Source organism: Squalius cephalus (assembly GCF_949319135.1).
Source record: "Squalius cephalus genome assembly, chromosome: 11".
Classification (NCBI taxonomy): Eukaryota; Metazoa; Chordata; class Actinopteri; order Cypriniformes; family Leuciscidae; genus Squalius; species Squalius cephalus.
This window is the reverse complement of record NC_137132.1, coordinates 25,248,055-25,268,533: the sequence shown is the minus strand read 5'-3', so window position 1 is coordinate 25,268,533 and position 20,479 is coordinate 25,248,055. Positions and strand designations below refer to the sequence as shown.

Genomic DNA, 20,479 nt, shown 5'->3' with positions numbered 1-20,479 from the left:
CTTATGCCATGTATAATTATTACAAATTTAGAGCCTATTTGCGAACCAGGCATGCATATTTCTGTCTAATATATATTTTCCCTCCAAATTTGTGAAGGTGCTAGGCATTTATATTCAACATTTAAATTTAATAACCGCCTCCATCCGTGTCAATACGGCGGCCTCATTTATCAAAGAGACAGACAGAAAGCACAGCTTAACCACCAATAAACATTTGTTTTTAATTCCGTTTACTGGAGCGCCGACCGAAAGCGCTTTGCCTCGCTTGCAGTTACGCCGTTAATTGGGAGAAGAAACACTTTTGGATCTGAGAGGGCCGGGGGATTTTGAAGCCTTTATCTCGAGCTGAATCAAAGCCGGCGTTAATAATACACCCAATGAATAAAATATTTGTTAAAAGGCGTGGAAACAACAGACTCGTGGTAAAAATAGGCCAGGCTCGAGGATGCTGTACTTCTCCGCAAATGAATCAACCTCTCTCAATCAAAGCACACAGAATATGCAAAATACAGCGCCGCCTTTGGTGTAAAATAAACAGCACAAACTTGAATACGGCTCACAACAACTATGCTACTTAGGTGGACAGAGTACTTGGCTCTTAAAACAAACCTTGTAGATTGTGCACAGATGGACTTTTTATTTTATTTTTACTAGTTTGCAAAGAATTCAAATTCCATGTTGTGGTGCAGTGACAAGTTTACATGCATTTTTTCACTTTGCAGACTTTAATGATTCTCTAAACAAATACTTTTGAGAAAATAAGTATTTGAGGGTAAATGTAATCTCAGATTTTAACCAAATTTAACAACTCAGAAAAAAAATTATGATAGAAATAAATGCATTTTGTTTCAAACCTGTATGAATTTCTTTCTTCTGCTGAACACAAAGGAAGATATTTTGAAGAATGTTGGTAACCAGACAGTTGATGGACCCCAATGACTTCCATGGAAGGAAACACAATAGCCTACTGTGGAAGTCAATGGGGTAGCCTACATCAACTGTTTGGTTCCCGAAATTCTTCCTTTGTGTTCAGCAGAAGAAAAAAATTCATAGATTTGAAACAACTTGAGGGTGAGTAGCCTAAATGAGGACAGAATTTTCATTGAACTATTATTTTAAATCCTACGGACCTAAGAACATGTTAAAATAACACTTCTTGGCTCATTTCGAGTATGACACGACAAGTAGACTAATGACAATAAATTAGCCAGACTGATTCCGCTACCACTTGATTCACTAAAGAACCGGCTCAATACAGTTATTTGTTCGAAAATCAAGGAACATTTGTCACGCTGTATTTTTGTAATTCACACAAATGAACCGACTCATAAGAGTCGTTAAATTGAAAATCAAACTGTACTGGTAATGTTGCATGCTTGTGATTCGCCAAAACGAACCGGTTCGTAAGAATCATCTCGGGAATCGAACTACACGTTGTTTATGACTCACTAAAAAGAATCTATTCATGAGAGTCATTCGTTTGGGAATCGGACTGCACTCATCGCGCTGTCAGTGTATAGTAAGACATTCCGTCCGTATCGGCGTTAAAAGCATGTTCGACAACGTTAATAGAATCGAAAGTCATAAAAAAACATTCGATTCCAGTATTTTTAAAGAATGGAACCAGTCCGTTCCAAACCCTGCAGCGCTGCTATCAGAAACAAAGAGGCAGAGCACTGAGTGCAGCAAGCGATAGTCAGCTCATTCACGCTCACAACATATCAGGATAGCGTCAGATGCCCGCGGCCACTACAACATAAAGTACAAAATAATGAATAAATCAACACAGCGACGAGCATAATCTTTCAGATCGCGCGCATTCCCGGCTCCCCTTAGACTGTATTGAGAAATGTCGCACCTCTGCCCGCCACCATTTATATTTATTTAATGCTGTTAAATTATTCTGTTTGAGAGAGGAGATTGTGCCTTCCTGATGGCGTTGGCTGTGAAATTATTAAGAGGTGTTTCTGTTTTGGAGACTGTCATCAGCACATCTCCAGTGCATTAGACCTCTGTGGCTTTTAACACACTTTCCAAAACCCAGAAGGGTGTTAGCTGATAGCCATTATCGTGGTCACACCTGGTTCGTTCTTTCTTCAACTTTTCTCTTAAGTCGGCTAGACGATCTCAGTAAATGGGGCACTGAATATATCAACCTCAAGTCAACATCTGTCATGTACAAAACAGCATCAGCCATGTACAGTAATGCATTAGTCAGAAACGCAGCCACTTGTTCCATTGTACTGAATTATGTTTTTAGCGATTGCAGCGAACAAAAAAGTTCCCAAAGCGCATCTATTCTATCCCTTACATAGGCTATAAAAACACTATGAAACGATCAAGTTATTTATGTGCCAGAGTTTTTCTACATATCCACAGACAACAGGTGTATAGCTATAGCCTAGAATGTGCAAAACATAAACTGCAACACTTAGTTAAAAAAAAAAAAAACATGGACATGTAGCCTACCGTTATTAAGTACTTTGCAGTATCAATCAAATACGCGTATTTCAGTATTATGTTATGTACCATAATGCCATCACTTTGCCTCGGCACTGCAGAAGTAATCTTCTGTAAGAATACAGAGAGCTGTAGCCTACAGCTGCATTATGCTGGGGTACACGCCTGTATTGGACAAGTTTAATTTCCAAATGAGCCTTGTTTCCATTTGGCGCAGTGCCACTCGCCCAACATATCGCCAGGGTCTTACTACGACCTCATATGTCACAAAATGCAATTATGACACAACTAAAACGACTGCGTTAACTTCAAAGCGGAGCGCGCTGAGATATAGATAATCGCGTTGTGATTAGGTTGACGCAGCGATACAGAGTACGCAAACAACCGATTTGATCATTACAATAGTTAGGCTACTGAACTATAACAAAATGTCTTACCTGTTCCTAAAAGGCACAATGCGATGTAAAACACCAGCATCTTTCCGGAGTCTTCAACACTTGTCCTGCAGTCCAGACTAAACGTGTGCGCACGAAAGCTCCGATTGGACTGACTGTGGAAGCTTTTTCTGGTCCTCGCCCTCCTCTTGAATACGGTAAAAAAATAAAAAAAAAAAATTTAAAAATCAACGGCAGATTATGTTAACCTCAGCTCGGAGAGCTGAAAGTCTCTACTGCCATCCGAACACAGTCTAAGCATCAATGCTTGTTGGCTCTTTAAAGTTTAGAACTTTCTTTAGATCGTTTCCATGTATTTCCCTACTATTTTTTGGTTCAGATCAAGTTGATTTAATGGGTTGGTCTTGCATCAATCCAAGTACTTGGAGTAAATCCTCCGTATAGGTGATAGAAAAATCTCCGTTTCTCGTGATCAGCGGGGCTCCTCCGCTCGCCTGTGCAACTGAGCGCGTTTCAGCACCACAAGCTCTGTAGCGCACATGAACGCAGGCTCCTCTTGCGCACAGTCCCCTCCGCACTGCTCTGCTCGCTCCGCACTCTCTTGTTATGCAGCGGCAAGGCGAGGATGCGATCCGCACTGACTGTCGTACTACTGACTGGATGATGGCGCGATGAATAAGACAGGCGCTTTTTTTTTTTTTTTTTTTTTTGACTGGGGAACATCGAGTTTGAGAATGAAGTAATTCTCAGTCCACAGGGACAGCCGTTGGCCTACGCCCCCCGGGTCCTGCGATTGGTTAAAGGTTTAAACTGGGGGTGACTTGCAGTTGGGGGGGGGGGGGGGGGGGGGGGTGTTTGGTTGTTAAACAACAGGGGGTGCTTGGTTATGCGCGCCTCTGAATGAATAAACTGCTGGGGAAAGTAAACAGGTGTGCCCCGGAGCAAACAAGAGTCTACGGAACAGATGATCTTAATGGCGTTTCTTTAAATAATGACTCAATATACCCTATGTGCAATGTGATTAAACATATATATATATATATCAATGGAACGTATTCTTAGCTAATAATCTTATTTATCAGTTTATTTATACTTTATGGATTCGGTCTATGCCCCACATATGCACAGCATGGAAGGGAGACTTACAAATATTTTCCATCTTATTTTTTTATTTTTTTTAAATCCTCCGATAAATCCAAAAAGATTTATCGTATACTATTTATGAAACCACAAAGCTGAAAAAGTGAGTATGCACAAAATAAGGTTAATTGTTATTATTTCCCACGGCGAATAATAGCTTATGTAACCATGCCTTCTGGTTGTATGGTCTCAAAACGAAATGTCATAGCGTCATCATATTCACGTGCTGCTTGATGGTGATTGGTTAAACAGCTGTCTCAGCTGCAAATACTGAAATAAACGGCAAAAGAACCAATGGGGAATTTCCTTGACGTGTCAATCAAAATTGCGTTATTTGGGCTTTGTATCACACATAAACAAATGGAAAACAGGCAAAATGCTGCAGTAAAGCACTAATTTCAATCATGTCTCATAATTGTGCTATGCAGTCTTTTGATTAGTCTACACTTCGACTAAATAGGCTATTTTTAAATAGGTCATTTTCGCATAATGGCGTGGTGTTGCAAAATAAAGCCATATTTTCCAACACTAATCAGCGATTTTTACGTTGGAAGAAATCCGTATTTCCCTAAAAAAAAAAAACGAAGGCTTAAGTGACGAAGTTTCTGCGACGTAGCCTACACACAGTGTGGCGCTCTCCAGCGCGTGGTAGGCTATTTTACGGCAGCGTCCGGATCCATTCACTCATTTTCGTTCGCCCCATATAGTGCGATGATCACTGTAGTAAATTTACTTCAACATATTTCCAGAATTGACTGTTTTAACACATCAGGTCAGGTTCTGTATACCTTATCAATACTGTAAACGCAGATATCCATGCAATAGAAGTTTTGTTGACTGACTCTGAATAATGAATGTGTAACCCAGTAAACAATTACCGTCTTTCAACGTTGAAATATGGTTGAAAATAAGTCGGTCCGCCTTGGACTGGTTTTCGACGTGATTTCAACTAAGTAGTTTCGGCCGGACTGTTTGACTACGTGTTTTCAACTGATCATCTAAGTTACCACATGTTTTCAACTGATAATCTAAGACAGGGTAAGTCTGTTATACATGCTAAAATAACGGAGAAAAACAAACCACCAAACCATGTTCATTATTATCTAAAATAAATTTAAAGAGTTTTTACATATTCCGTCAATACATTGAAGATCGACCTGCTTTCAACGTTGAAAAGTCGTAATTAGACGTTGAAGATTTACGTCTCGTCTAATAGGCGACTTTTTGCTAGCAGGGAAACCTGTGAGTGAATTTGGACACAGCGAATAATCCAGAACTCTTATATGAGCCGATTCATAACACTGAGAACGATTCATTGCAGGAATCGGATATCGCCAAATGTAACGCAACAATATGTTGCAGTCTTCTATGTCAATACAGCCGACAAGTTGATTGGGATACGCCGTTTGATGATCAGTTGGATTCACACTTGTTCAAAAAAGTACGGCACTACGATATAGGCTACACTTTCATAGGCTACTGCTTTGAAAAATGATTATCTGCGCACGTTGCTCGCCAACTTGATACTAGTTTTAGAAGTAGGCTATTTCTTAGAATTCCACCATTACAATTTCTCACGTGGGAAAAAAGGCTGGAAATCGTGTCAGAGAGACGAGAACTGTAAAACCAGGCATGCGGATGGTTTTTGTCTCCACCCCGTTAAGATTTATTGTAGGTGAGGGGATCAAATGTGAGACTGCCTCTCACAAGCACATGCTGATGAGAGAAACAGCTTGCTGGACGCGCAGATGATGGGATTCCTGTGAGTTGAAAGAGACGAGGTTGAGTAAAGGAGCAATATGATCTCTAAACAACAGGGTCTCACACCTGCTGTGGGTTCAGAGTAAACATCAACAACCACTGTGTGAAGTTTACCAAGTCATGACAAGGTGTAAGCCAGACGTGTAAATTAACAGCTACTTTCTGCAGTCAAGGGGGACGTATCTACTTAGTAGTGTTCTTACTGCAATATACAGCAATTTTGTAACCTCACACTGAGGGTGCTATAACCCACCCCAGGCCTCTGAACACTTAAATAATTCATGTACTTATTAGAGGGGTTTTTAAACTGTAGATTTATTAATAATGAATACAGCTTGATATTTACTAAACTGTTCTTGGTTGGGGGGTGGGAGATAAGGGGACAGTTAAGATGTCGTTTGCATGGGAATTGTAAAGAAAGTCATAAATAAAGCATGAGGTGAAGTTATATGGAAATGTGACTCCCCAGGAAATGAGAATATTTTAACAAAATATTATCTCAGGCCCATTTGACCCGGGGTCAATTAGAAAAGAAACGTCAGCGTCGACGAGGACGCAAGGCTGAAATTAACATTGAAGCTTTTCCCCCTCCCGTCTAATTTGCAAGGCTGATGCAAAGTTGAACTGAAACAACTATATTGTCGTGAGATTGCGGTTTAATTCGACGAGGCGCTAAAGTCGATTACGATCTCGCTCTGAGGAACAAACACAGCTTCCTGTGCATTTGTAGACAAACTAAAATGGCGTTCCCTTCATGGAGAGCATTTTCTTGCTGACTTGGACAAACTGTTATTGTGCTGTTGCACAAAGGTTAAAATGTCTTTTCGTCAGTCTTAAAATTGTCTCCTCTACATCCCTTAAGTAAATATTGTATCACTTAAAGGTCAGCGCTCCTTCTAAATGTATAAATCAGAGCTGGTTTATGTCTGTTTCATCCAAATGTCACAGGATATATGCTATTAATAGTCTCGGGCATATTAATGTCAGTCTTGAGTTTCAAATGTCTCTTTTTATCATCCAAAATGACTCCGCAGTATAAATTAAGTGATGGCATATAGAATTCTATTGTTACTTTGAAGTCAGCATGAAATAAAAATGGTTTCTTTCTTTCATCAAAATGTAATTAATGTTCTCTGTTTCTGAAATAATGTTCCTTTTTTCATTTGTTAGATATAACTATTCCTTTTTTTTCTCAACCTATTCCCTCCAACCCTTATCTATATCCAACCTATGTCCAATCAATTCCCAATGGATAAAATTAGTTTCCATCGTACTTTTTTCATTGAATGTCCTGTCACCCAAAAATGAAAACTCTGTCATCATTTATTCACCCTCATTTTGTTCCAAACCTGTATGAATTTTTTTAACCAAACAGTGGATGGACCCCATTGACTTCCATAGTATTTTCCCCCCATACTATGGAAGTCAAAGGGGTCCATTAACTGTTTGGTTAACCACATTCTTCAAATTATCTTCTTTGTGTGTTCAGCAGAAGAAAGAAATTCATACAGGTTTGGAACAACTTGACGGTGAGTAAACGATGACAGATTTTTATTTTTGGGGAACTATCCCTTTAAGTAAAATGGGTTGCAAACTCCATTTTATGTTGTCTTCTCTTTTTTGTTCTCCACATTTAACATAGTGCACGGCAAGCATTTTATTTTCGCCTTTCATCATTAAAAACATCAGTTCAGAGTGTAGTGCTGAGCGGTCCTCGGTCTGCTATGGTCAAAGTTCTCCTCCCTTTACATCAACCATATGGAGAAATTACAGCAGCTTTTACTATAATTGTGTTATTGAGTACAGCCTTGATCTGTGTCAACCATAACTCTAAGTACTGCTACATTGCAATAACTCTTTCTGCCTTTACCTATGCCAGGCATATCAAGCATTCCTATGATTGTGTATATCATGCATTTGGTTGAGATGCATGTTAGCACTGCTTCAGTATTGAGTACTCTGTATCATCTTTATCCGACTGTAACTACAGATACCATCATTTAAAGAACAGTCAACAACATGTCCTTCATCTCAGTATCAAAATACCAGGCAGGCCATTATTGAAAGCAGAGTTGCCTGAAAGGAAAGTACCTCAGGGGAAGTTCAGGAGGTATAAAGTTGCTGAAGGGTCAAGGGTATGACCTTTTGCTGGGCCACAGGCTGCTGAAGAAGGCTGTGTTACGGAAACAGGAGTGTGATAAACGCTGTTTCGTTTCCATGTACCTTGCCCCTTATTGTGTGATATGGTATTCTTAGGGAACAGGTTTCTATAGTCAGGTTTAAAGTTACAAAGAATATCAAGTGCCTGTGTGATATGTGTCATTTGTGAATGACTGCGCTTTGGAGGCTTGAGCCATTAAGATTGCAGTTTCCAAAAGCAATTTTTTCCTGCTTGTTCATTTAAATGACTGTATTTGTGTTTGTTTGTTGCATTGTATTTTTAAGTTTGATAATCTAAGCCATGTCTGTGGAACCAGGCAAAAAAGTGTAAATACTTTCTCTTGCAAAAATGCCTGAATACTGCAATTCAGAATCATTTTTGTTTGTTTCACTATTTGTTCAGTCTGCGCTAATCAGTAAGCCCAGACTGAACAAACTGATCAATAATAACACATTCTCTTTGGGGCAGTCAGAGTCTGCTTGTGTGTTTCCAATTGGTAGTGATTAAAGTTGATTTGAGGATGTCTGCACAAAAGTAGCATTCACCTAGTAAATGTCTAGATTTATATTCTTAGCAAGTGTCTTCTTTCCAGATCAGCCTACAATAAAAATGCACATTAAAAGGTAGGTGAAAGTACACAACACTAAAGGCCTCAGAAAACTGATAGTGATACTTTCCGATTGATCGAATTGGCAGGTAGAGCACTAGGGTAAAAATGTATTTTTCCCATCCAAAATGATTTTGAATTATGTCAGATTGGATGATGGTATCAGGCTTTGGGTTATATCAAGGTTGGTTGAGGGTGAGTTTTGGATGATGGCCACCACATTGGGAAAGGATGCCTAAGGGATGTAGATAAAAAATTATCCAGCCGTTATCACAGATGTTTACTGACAGAATGGAAAGAAATTGTCCTAAAATGTATCAAACCAATGTACTCCATGTATTTTTGTCTGCAAGTATACACATTGAGCATGGTGCAGTTTTTGATGTATTTTGTGTGTGTGTGTGTGTGCGTGCGTGCGTGCGTGTGTGTGTGTGTGTGTGTGTATATATATTTATGCACATGTTTTTGTCTAGTTAAAAGACAAACTACACTCTTAAAAATAAAGGTTCTTTATTGGCTTATATGGTCCATGGAGAATCTTTAACAGCCTTTCCATTGCACAAAAGGTTCTTTATAGTGAAAAAAAGATTCTATGAATGATTCAAATGTTCCTCGTTAAGAATAAAAATGGTTCTTTTAAGAACTGTTAACATGACCCAAAATGGGTCTTCAATGGCAAAAAACCCTATTTTGGAGCCTTTATTTTTAAGAGTGTACATGCAAAACTCTATTTCTAGGTGGTTCTTTGGGTTCTGCTTGGTTGCTAAGTGGTTGCTTACTACTAGAATAGGTCAAAAAGGCCTACCATCAAGATACTCTGGTCCCTAAAAATGGCTCAGGTTGCTGCTTCAGTGTGAGTCTAAGAGATTCTGTGGCCCATTTTACCATCCACCATCAGGCGAAAATCTGCTTACTGATAAAAGTTATAGCACACCTCTCTTCAGGAAGCCACAAAATTTGATGTATTATTCAAGTAAGTTGTTCTGACAGTGTGGGACACGTCTAATACCATGTTCAGTTTTTATCTTCGTTATGAGAAGTGTTTTTGGCAATATCTTCAGGAAATGCAGCAGGTCTATACTTTACAAATTAAAAGATGATCTTTATCATCAAGTCTTCTTGAGTATCAGACAGTGCTTTGTAGTTTTAAAACTAAGGCTCTAATCTCATCCGATGAGACTTTGAGTTGTTCGAGATTAACCCTCAGAGCTTCTCCTATAATAAATGTTCATCACCCCTGCGCCCTCATTCTTTAGAGATTTGTTTGTTTGTTTTTTCATAAGGAAATTGACTGATATACTGTATTATTAAAACAGTTGCATATCAGCTTCAGGATTTATTAGTTCAAACACCATGTAAACGGAGTGAAAGTTTTGTCAGAGAGAGAGAGAACCATGACCCATACCAGCTGTTGGTCCGGGACTGGCATCATTGCCAGATCGAGACTCTGCGCTTACCTAATCCCTGGGCGAGCTCTCCCAGATGGGCCGACAGATTTAGATCAGCCACCCTGACATGCACTGACCGGTCTCGACAGCAGTCCCACATCTCGGCTGTACCGCTGGAAAGACTCAAAAATTGCTGGCAAATTCCTAAAATGTATGTATTAAGCATGAACGATGATCACAGTTTTAGTTGCAAATTGCAAGGTCTAATGGTTTCTGAAACATCCTCTCTGCTAGCCACTGTTGACTTTAATCAAATGAATTATGGGAAATGGATCCTCTTAAAATGTGTAAAAACTCCTCCTCTATCTTCTGGTTCTTGGAGTTTATTCTCCATTGCATTTCATTATCGTCTGATGATCCTTAACACATTTTAACAAATTAGTTGGTTTTCTTGTTTGTTTTAAAAAATCTCTTAAATACAGTCTTGCTCTGTTATTTGTTTTATTTATTATGCATTTAATTATTTAATGCATTTAGGTTTACTTATAATTTAAGTGCTCATAGCTTGTGACTAAATTACTTCACGGCATCCCACAAAAGGAAAACAGGCTGTAGGCCAATGAATGTCTGTTGTTAAATGCTCTTTCAAGTGATTCTTTTGAGACGATCTGTTGGAACATGAATATTGTTCAATTTCACCCTCATATTTTAACTGCTGTAGTGAATTTGTGCACACTGGGGTTCTTTTAATGTCAGTGCCTGTAATTACAAGCCCAATATTACACCAATTCAGTAAAACCACGCAAATACTATATCCAATTGGTTTCGGAACAAAATTGCTGAGGATACCATTATTACCAAGTGTTTCCTTGAGTCGCCATAACACCTGTTCATTCAAAAGCCAATCCTGTTGAGAGTGACTTGCATCAGACATTTGGTTTCACAGCAGGGTGTTTGCTGTAGTAATTGAGAATGCTGGAGGGCACAACAGTAGCATCCACATCTGGGAATTCCCAACCTGGCTCATGGCTTCTTAATTACTCAACCAAACATGGACCAGGAATGGTTTAGATAACCCTTTAGAGAGGTCTGCAGTTAATGTGGCAACTCAAGTGCTAAGTGTTAAATGTTTTTTCTCTTAGGAACAGGAAAAACAGGAAAAAGTGCTGTTCGGACTTCTGTTAATGATTTAAAGACTAATGCACAAGGTCTAAATGTATAGTTTATGTTATGGAACTTTGTAGCATCTACTCAAGCATCTACTCAAAGCAACCAATGACCCAGTAAGACTATCTATGGTACATTGGAAGAATTTAAGTTGGACCAATGTTCACTTCAGTTGTATGACCATTTTCTCTTTGTATAGCCTACTACTTTAATTTTTAAATGGAAACCATTTAGTGTTTTTTTTTTTTTTTGCTAGTTGAACTGGCCTGCAGTCATGACATGGTATAGTCCACCTAAAACTATTTTAAAAGGCATTTTGATAATTCTTTCATAATTGTTAAGCATGCAAAATATTATTATTTAGCATAGCCTACTAAATGGAATATTTGTCATTGGTACCATTTAAAATTAACCTAGTAACTAGGCAAAATAGCAGATTAAAATTGTTAAAATAAAAACATGACCAGATGCAGGACATGATATATATTGCAACAACTAATCTATAAAATCGATTATCATCAACAATAAAAATAATGAATTTATAATGAATTCAATGAATTTGATTATCGATTAGTTGCGTATGCGCACTGTGATAGGGAAACCAAGCCAGTCATATAGCTTTACAGTAGTGAATAACCCATTTCTATGGACAAAACGCATATGGAAAATAGTGGAGGACACAGTAAGTTGCTCGGGAAAGGTACATGATCCTAGTCCCAAACATAATTGCTTTATATTTGTAATTAAGCTCTGTAGTGACAGATCCGGGTGCTGTTTACTGCCTCTGACAAGTGTTTTCCTTAGCGTATAACTTACATTTTATGGTTATATCCTTATCTGTAAATTTTAGAAAGTCCCGCTAGTATTTCCATTAAAAATATTTTGACAACATACAAGTCTTAAACTTCAGAGTTCAATGAACAAGCTGTCACGGTAGACGTATTCTCTGTTCCTTTTAGTCTCGTGTTTATGTTGTTGTGTGAGCGCGTGTGTAGTGGGTGTGAGTGTATGACATCACCTGATCCGCTCCAGCTGATCATCATCACTTCACCAGCTGCAAACAATTCACCCTTCTATAAATACTCACCGTTGTTGTATCATCCTTGTCAGATCGTTTGTTGATGTCCTCCGTGTTGGTGTTCCGGTGTCCGTTCCTGCCTTGTGTTCCTGTTCCCGTTCTTCGTGGATTTCGTCGTCTTCTCACCGTCACCGTCACAGCACTTCATCACGGATCCTGACCATCTTGTCCCTGCGTCACCCATCTCACATCTGCTTGTACTGTTGACTGTGTTGCCATAATAAATACTTGCACTTGCTTCCTGTCTCATCTAGTCATTATGACAGAACGATCTGACCACGGAATGGAAGCAGCGAGCGCGTCTTCTGGAGCATTGGAAGAGTTCATTCATCACAGTATCCGAAGAATGGATTCGCAACAACAAGAGATCGGCGACACGGGTCGCGCAGTACAAGCCCTGGTGACGCAGGTGTCCGAGCTCACCCAGCAGATCCATCGCCTACAGATTCCCGCTGCGCCGCCCACACCGGCTGTTCCCCCTGCAACACCTGCAAGACCTTCCCAGTCCGAGCCTCGTCTACCCACACCGGAGACCTATTCAGGTGAACCAGCTTTTTGTAGAGCATTCTTGACGCGTTGTTCAATGCACTTTGCTCTTCAACCACAGACTTTCAGTACTGAACAGGCCAAAGTGGCGTTCGTTATCACCTTGCTGACTGGGAGGGCGGCACTCTGGGGAACGGCGGTGTGGGAGAATCAACATCCATGCTGCGCCTCGTTCCAGACCCTCTCCGCCGAGATGAAGAAGGTCTTTGACCGAGCGCTTTCGGGGAGAGAGGCTGCCAGGACATTGGCGGATCTTCGTCAAGGTGAAAGATCAGTTTCAGATTTTTCTATCGAATTCCGGACCCTGGCGGCGGAGTGCGGCTGGAACGAGGAGGCGCAGTGGGATATGTTCCTGCATGGGTTGGCTGACCACGTCCAGAAGGAGATCTACGCCTTGGATCTACCTACCACACTGAACGGGTTGATTGACTTAGCTCTGCGGGTGGACGCTCGGCTATCCAGGATCGAACGCCGAGTCCTGTCCACCCGTACCTTCGGAGGGGTCGACGGTTCAAGATCCAACGGCAGGGACGTGGTCAGCCCAGTCTACGATCCCGAGCCCATGCAGGTGGGTCGAGCTCGGCTTTCCCGGGAGGAGAGGGAGAGGCGGAGGTCCCAGGGCCTTTGCCTATATTGTGGAGGAGCGGGACATTGTTCATATAACTGCCCGGTAAAAGGGCCTAGCCCGATAGTAAACTTGAGGCTACTATCGGGTGGGATCTCCGCCAGGAAGACCTCATCAGCTGTTACATCTACCTCCACGCTCCTCCCGGTAAGGCTAAGATGGTCAGTCCACCAGCACGACTGTCGAGCACTTCTGGATTCTGGGGCTGAGGGTAATTTTATGGACCACTCATTCGCACTACAGTTACAGATTCCCCTCAAACCCCTCACTAACAGAATCTCAGTTCACGCTCTCAATGGACAGACACTTCCCACTATTTCACTATCCACTGAAGAATTAACCCTCATCACTTCTGGCAACCACTCTGAGACTATTTCATTCTACATCATGGATTCACCCCTGGCACCCGTCGTCCTCGGACATCCCTGGCTCATCCAACACAACCCTCGAGTGGACTGGCATCACAAGGTCGTGCTGGAGTGGAGCAAGGAATGTCATAAGTCTTGTCTCGTGTCTGCTTGTTCGTCTGTGCCTGTTTCTGTTTTTCAGGAGGAAACAGGGGATTTGTCTAACGTGCCCGCGGAGTATCTGGACCTGAAGGAAGTGTTCAGTAAGTCTCGTGCTGCTTCTCTTCCTCCGCATCGTCCCTATGACTGTGCAATAGATCTACTGCCAGGTAAGTCTCCGCCTAAGGGCAAGTTATATTCGCTCTCTATTCCGGAGAGGGAGGCTATGGAGAAATACATTTCTGATTCTCTAGCAACCAAGTTCATTCGCCCTTCCTCTTCTCCAGCGGGGGCGGGGTTCTTTTTTGTGGGGAAGAAGGACGGTTCTCTGCGACCTTGTATTGATTACCGGGGGTTGAATAACATCACGGTAAAGAATACTTATCCTTTGCCGTTGATGTCTTCAGCCTTCGAGAGGTTGCAGGGAGCGTCTATCTTCACTAAATTGGACTTGCGTAACGCTTATCATTTGATTCGCATTAGGGAGGGGGATGAGTGGAAAACTGCCTTTAACACCCCTAGGGGGCACTTTGAATATTTGGTCATGCCCTTCGGGCTGTCCAACTCCCCGGCAGTTTTCCAAGCACTGGTCAATGATGTGTTGCGAGATATGATCGATCAGTTCATATATGTCTACCTGGACGACATATTGATTTTTTCTTCTTCTCTCCAGGAACATGTGCAACACGTCCGACGAGTGCTTCTGAGGTTGCTAGAGAATGGGCTTTTTGTCAAGGCGGAGAAATGCGAATTCCATGCACAGTCAGTTCCTTTCCTTGGGTACATCGTGTCGTCTGAGGGGATGCGGATGGACCCTGAGAAGATCAAGGCTGTGGTAGATTGGCCAAGCCCGGATTCTCGCAAGGCCCTGCAGAGGTTCCTGGGGTTCGCCAACTTCTATCGGCGTTTTATTCGCAATTTCAGCCAACTAGTCGCACCTCTGACTGCCTTGACCTCCCCCAGAACGACGTTCAGGTGGTCTAACACAGCCGAGGCTGTGTTTACCAAACTGAAAGGCCGCTTTGTTTCAGCCCCTATCCTTGTCGCCCCTGATCCATCACGTCAGTTCGTGGTGGAGGTCGACGCGTCAGAGGTGGGAGTAGGTGCAGTGTTGTCCCAACGCTCCCCTGTAGACAACAAGGTGCATCCATGCGCGTTTTTTTCTCATCGGTTGTCCCCGGCAGAACGTAACTACGACATTGGCAACAGAGAGTTGTTGGCAGTTAAGCTAGCGTTGGAGGAATGGCGCCACTGGTTAGAAGGGTCAGGGGTACCTTTTATCGTCTGGACTGATCACAAGAATTTAGAGTATATACGCACTGCTAAAAGACTGAACTCCAGGCAGGCTCGGTGGGCACTCTTTTTCGGTCGTTTCGAGTTTTCTATTTCGTACCGCCCGGGTTCTAAGAACATCAAACCCGACTCTTTATCTCGCATATTTGATTTTTCCGCACGCCCGACTACTCCCGAGTGTATTTTGCCCGAAACTCTAGTCGTTTCCACACTCTCATGGGAGATCGAATCGAGGGTCCAGAAGGCCTTAGAAGGGGTAACGCCTCCGCCCGGTGGTCCACCGAGTCGCTTATTCGTGCCGGAGGGATTACGGTCCGACGTTATCCAGTGGGGTCATGGTTCCAACGTGGCTTGTCATCCAGGAGTTAATCGCACTAGTTTTTTAGTCAAGCAACGATTCTGGTGGCCACATATGGCTCGCGACATTCACGATTTTGTCTTGGCTTGCTCGGTTTGTGCCACTGGTAAGACTTCCAATCGACCTCCTGATGGGTTACTTCAACCGCTGTCGGTTCCTTCGAGACCCTGGTCCCATATCGCTCTAGATTTCATTACCGCCCTCCCACCCTCTCAAGGGAACACGGTCGTTTTGACTGTGGTGGACCGATTCTCGAAGGCAGCCCATTTTGTCCCCTTACCCAAATTACCCTCAGCTAAGGAGACAGCGGTAGCCGTCGTAGACCACGTCTTTCGCTTACATGGCCTCCCGATTGACGTGGTCTCTGACAGGGGACCCCAGTTTGTGTCCAAATTTTGGCGAGAGTTTTGTAGATTACTGGGGGCGACTGTTAGTCTGTCCTCAGGGTTTCATCCCCAGAGCAATGGCCAGACCGAGAGAGCCAACCAAGATTTGGAGAGGGTGTTGCGATGTTTGGTGTCCAAGAATCCTTCCTCATGGAGCCAGCAACTCTCTATGGTGGAGTACGCTCACAACACGTTGCCAGTGTCGGCCACGGGCCTTTCTCCATTTGAGTGTAGTGTAGGTTACCAGCCACCTATTTTTCCCAGTCTGGAATCCGAGGTTGCGGTTCCCTCCGCTCACGCCTTTGTTCAGAGGTGTCATCGTACTTGGACTAGAGCCCGTGAGACTCTACTCCAAGTGGGAGCGCGCACCAAGGCCAAGGCCGATCGCCACAGGTCTAAGCCTCCCGTATACGTCGTGGGTCAAAAAGTGTGGCTTTCTACTAAGAACATTCCTTTGCGCACCGTCTCTAATAAGCTTGCACCCAAATTTATTGGCCCGTTTACTGTCACCAAAATCATTAGTCCGGTGGCAGTCCGCCTCAAATTGCCTCCCGCGTACAGGAGGATCCATCCCGCCTTCCATGTATCTAAAATCAAACCAGTGTTTCATTCTCACATTAATCCGCCTGTCCCGGTTCCTCCCCCACCGCGACTCGTAGATGGGGAGACCACTTATTCGGTTAATCGTATTCTGGACTCTAGGCGGAGGGGACGCGGATTTCAGTACTTGGTGGACTGGGAAGGTTACGGTCCGGAGGAGAGAAGTTGGGTACCTGCTAGAGACATCCTGGATCACTCCCTTATCGATGATTTCAATCGACAGGTAGGGGGGCCTGGGAACGCCAGGAGGCGTTCTTAGGAGGAGGGGTACTGTCACGGTAGACGTATTCTCTGTTCCTTTTAGTCTCGTGTTTATGTTGTTGTGTGAGCGCGTGTGTAGTGGGTGTGAGTGTATGACATCACCTGATCCGCTCCAGCTGATCATCATCACTTCACCAGCTGCAAACAATTCACCCTTCTATAAATACTCACCGTTGTTGTATCATCCTTGTCAGATCGTTTGTTGATGTCCTCCGTGTTGGTGTTCCGGTGTCCGTTCCTGCCTTGTGTTCCTGTTCCCGTTCTTCGTGGATTTCGTCGTCTTCTCACCGTCACCGTCACAGCACTTCATCACGGATCCTGACCATCTTGTCCCTGCGTCACCCATCTCACATCTGCTTGTACTGTTGACTGTGTTGCCATAATAAATACTTGCACTTGCTTCCTGTCTCATCTAGTCATTATGACACAAGCGCGGGTGGGCGCATGCGCATCAAACAGACATCGCGGAATAATTCTGGTTAAAATACACATTTTGCTAAAATATTTTTTTTGTTAGAAATTATGTGTAGGTTTAAAGTTCTGCATGTAACACAAGTAATCATATTTATGAGAGCAGTAACAATAAAGGCACTATTGTTGGTATAGCCCATTAAAGCTGCAGCCGGTAACTTTTTGGGGTTAAAAATTATCCAAAATAAATATTTGAGCAAGTACATAACCAGCTAGTGTTCAAAACTATCTGCTTGCCTTAGCTCGATTCAAAACGGTAAGTTTGTAATAATGTTTTTAATTCCAGTGGTCTGGTCGAGCATGTCTTTGCGTTACGTCACATCTGTACACATAAAGAAGGTCTCGGCTAGTAGGCTATGAGTGTGAGGATGTTGGAGGTGGAGATTGTTAGCCTTTTCTCACAGCACTTGATATAATCAAACTTATCGATTTGATGGCGGATCCAGAAAGGTTCAAATGATAATCACCAGTGACAACTGGGGATTCACCCGTTGTAAAATGCAAAAGACTTCGGACTTCGAAATGGCTACAGAAAAAAAGAGACTGCAACTGGGCCCATGCGAAAACAAGGATAAAATCGGAAGGTAAAAATTGGATTATATTCTAGCTTTAAATATGCATCTGGTTACAGATATGTGTGTTTGTATTTTAAAGAGAACCAGTTCTAAGAAACATTTATTTGTTGGTGAGACAATTAGAAATTAGACTGCACAGAAAAGGAAACTGAACTACAGGTAGCCCTAATACACATTAAATGTAGTCACGCAATGCTGATGTTGTTATCATTAACAATTTGAGAACAGAGTATAATTTGCACGGTTTGACGTGATATGATAAGCGATCCTTAGATTTAATCAGCGCGATTTACTGCAATGCTTTGTTTTCCTTAGTTGGTCAGAATGTTACTTACTTGTTCAGATTACATTTTCCGGTGAAAATTCTTATGTTGGTCATACTTCCAAAAAGTAGAATCTGTGATTCCGAATGACAGTATCCACACCGGCGCGTGACTGAAAGCAGCACATTCTCCTCAAAACATTGGATTCATCCGCACTGTGCCGTGCCGAGGCACAACCCACATAAAGTTGATAATTCCGCGAATGACTGCAATTGCAGATTTCAAAAAGAGATGGTGACAAAGAGGAAACATTACGGACTGCAGCTTTAATGTAATAATTATGTTCGGATGAGTGAATTCGGATAAGTTAACATTTTGGGTTTTTTGTTTATTGTAATTTTTTATTTAGTTGTTGTAATATAAGTAAAATAGTTATAAAATAATAGTAAAATAGTAAGTTATCGGTTGATTTTAGGTTTTAAAATGTAATCTTTGTTTTTTAAGCCCTTTTTTGCTTATAATGTACAGCATAGCTGACATGGATACATTAACTATATTTGTTTAATAGGCTTTATATTAAACATTGTTTGGAGGACAGTATTGGGCAGGATGTGGAATAACATTGTTTAAAATAATGGATTCAAATCTATTTTTAATGGCCATAATTTTTTTTAATTTTCCTCTAATTAATCGAAAAAATAATCGCCAGATTAATCGATTATCAAAATTAATGTTAGTTGCAGCCCTTATTCATATAAATGTTAACTGTTAATGTTAAATGTTAAAAGCCTTGATGCTAATTTAAAACAGTTCATGGACTTGTTTGCATCAACCCATATACATATGTTTAGAATCAAAAGATTTAAATTAACACATCAGAGACCAGAATCATCACAAGCTGGCTTTGATGAAAAGAGCCGAGTAAAAATAAATAAATTAAAATGTTTTTTTTTTTTTTTTTTTTTTCATAAATAATAATAATTTCCAATGGACATGGTAGCTGTGTAGCTACATTTTAGTCCTTGTACTTTTGCCAACCACAGGTGTTTTTAAGCAGCAGGCCATAGAGCGTGTTGTTTCTCAGGGTTTCGGGGCTTTTGCCCCTGGCTCTCTGATTGAGGTACAGGCACTGCAATGACATGGGTTCCCGAGAGCCATTGTTGCTAACGTTAGCAGTGATGGCGGGGCCAGCTGACAGTCACGGGAATGGGCCATGACTGGCTGCTTGTTTTGTGCCACGATCCCTCACTGTTCACGCCCGCTGAAAAAAATAAATACTCCGGCTCAGAGGCTATAAATAATGGATGACTTGTCCACTGTCACTTTAAATCTTGCGTCTAGCCACGGCCTGGCCATTATTAGGGTCTCTCCTTCTGTTTTTCTCTCTCACTCCAACAGTCTACCTTACCAAAGACTGAACCAAAGACTGTCATACTAGTGCCAGTCTCTCTCCCGATTGTCACAGGAATCGAAGATTTACATGGCAAAATAAACCTTTCTTTGATCTTCCATGACTCCCCGACCATACGGACCAGTGCTGACATCAAAACATCCTAAAGAAAAAAGAAACAGGAGAGAGAGAGAGTGGGTAGACGTGTGCAGTAAGGTAAACATTTTCATCTGCCACGATCCCAGTCTTGCATTTGATAGGTGCTGTAAGAGTGCTCGAGGGGCCATGACTCAGAATCTGACCCCATCAAGCTAAACCAGTCGCCTCGCTGCAGCCCCTGCATGTGATGTCCATGGAACCCTGTCATGTTAAACATTGAGCAGGCCTGATGAAAATCTGTCCTGAGGATAAGTGAGGAGAAGAGAAGGGAGAGTGAGCGATGCAGAGAGAGAGAGAGTGAAAGCTCGAGCCCACCCTTTCGAACAGGAGAGATCATGGATTATTCACATTTGCAGCTGTGATAAGGAGAAAAAATGATGAAGAACAGCTGGCTGGAGCATGATGCGTGAAGGCTAGAAGCTGCTCTACCTTTAAAACAGCTGGGAAGCTACTAAAGAGTGCTTCTGTTTGCCTCAATCACAGAAACAAATCATTAAAAGCAAACATCCAACTTTAAACTATGGCTTATACCTCTGTATTGTAGGGTAGAAGTTCTGGGGGAAAGGAAAGGAACTCAGGCCTAGTGGTCAGCATGTACATGCAACATGTATCAAATTGTGGTGACTGTGTGGACGATGTTGGTTTGACTCTAGCCTGTGTGGCTTTCTGGTCATATTCCTCCCTCTTTTTTTAATAAATTCCAACCCTTTCAATCATTAAGTGGAAAATGCCCCCCAAAAAAAACCTCATGGAAAGTAAGCTTTCACACAAGGCTCTGAGTATGCATAATTACTTTGCACCCAACGATACAACATGGCAACATGATATGATGTCATGCATCACACGATTATACTTTTTAATTAATTATAACAAAATGTAAATATGCTAA

General features: G+C 41.9%; 1 protein-coding gene across 1 annotated transcript in view; it reads right to left on the bottom strand.

The window, feature by feature from the left end:
- kirrel3l (kirre like nephrin family adhesion molecule 3, like) overlaps window positions 1-3,567 on the bottom strand; it is a 42,961-nt gene extending 39,394 nt beyond the window's left edge. Inside the window, exon 1 of the mRNA XM_079885007.1 lies at window positions 2,898-3,567. Coding sequence (XP_079741133.1) covers window positions 2,898-2,937 — 40 coding nt within the window. The 5' untranslated portion in view covers window positions 2,938-3,567. The remainder of the gene's footprint in view (window positions 1-2,897) is intronic.
- Window positions 3,568-20,479: the final 16,912 nt, after the last annotated feature.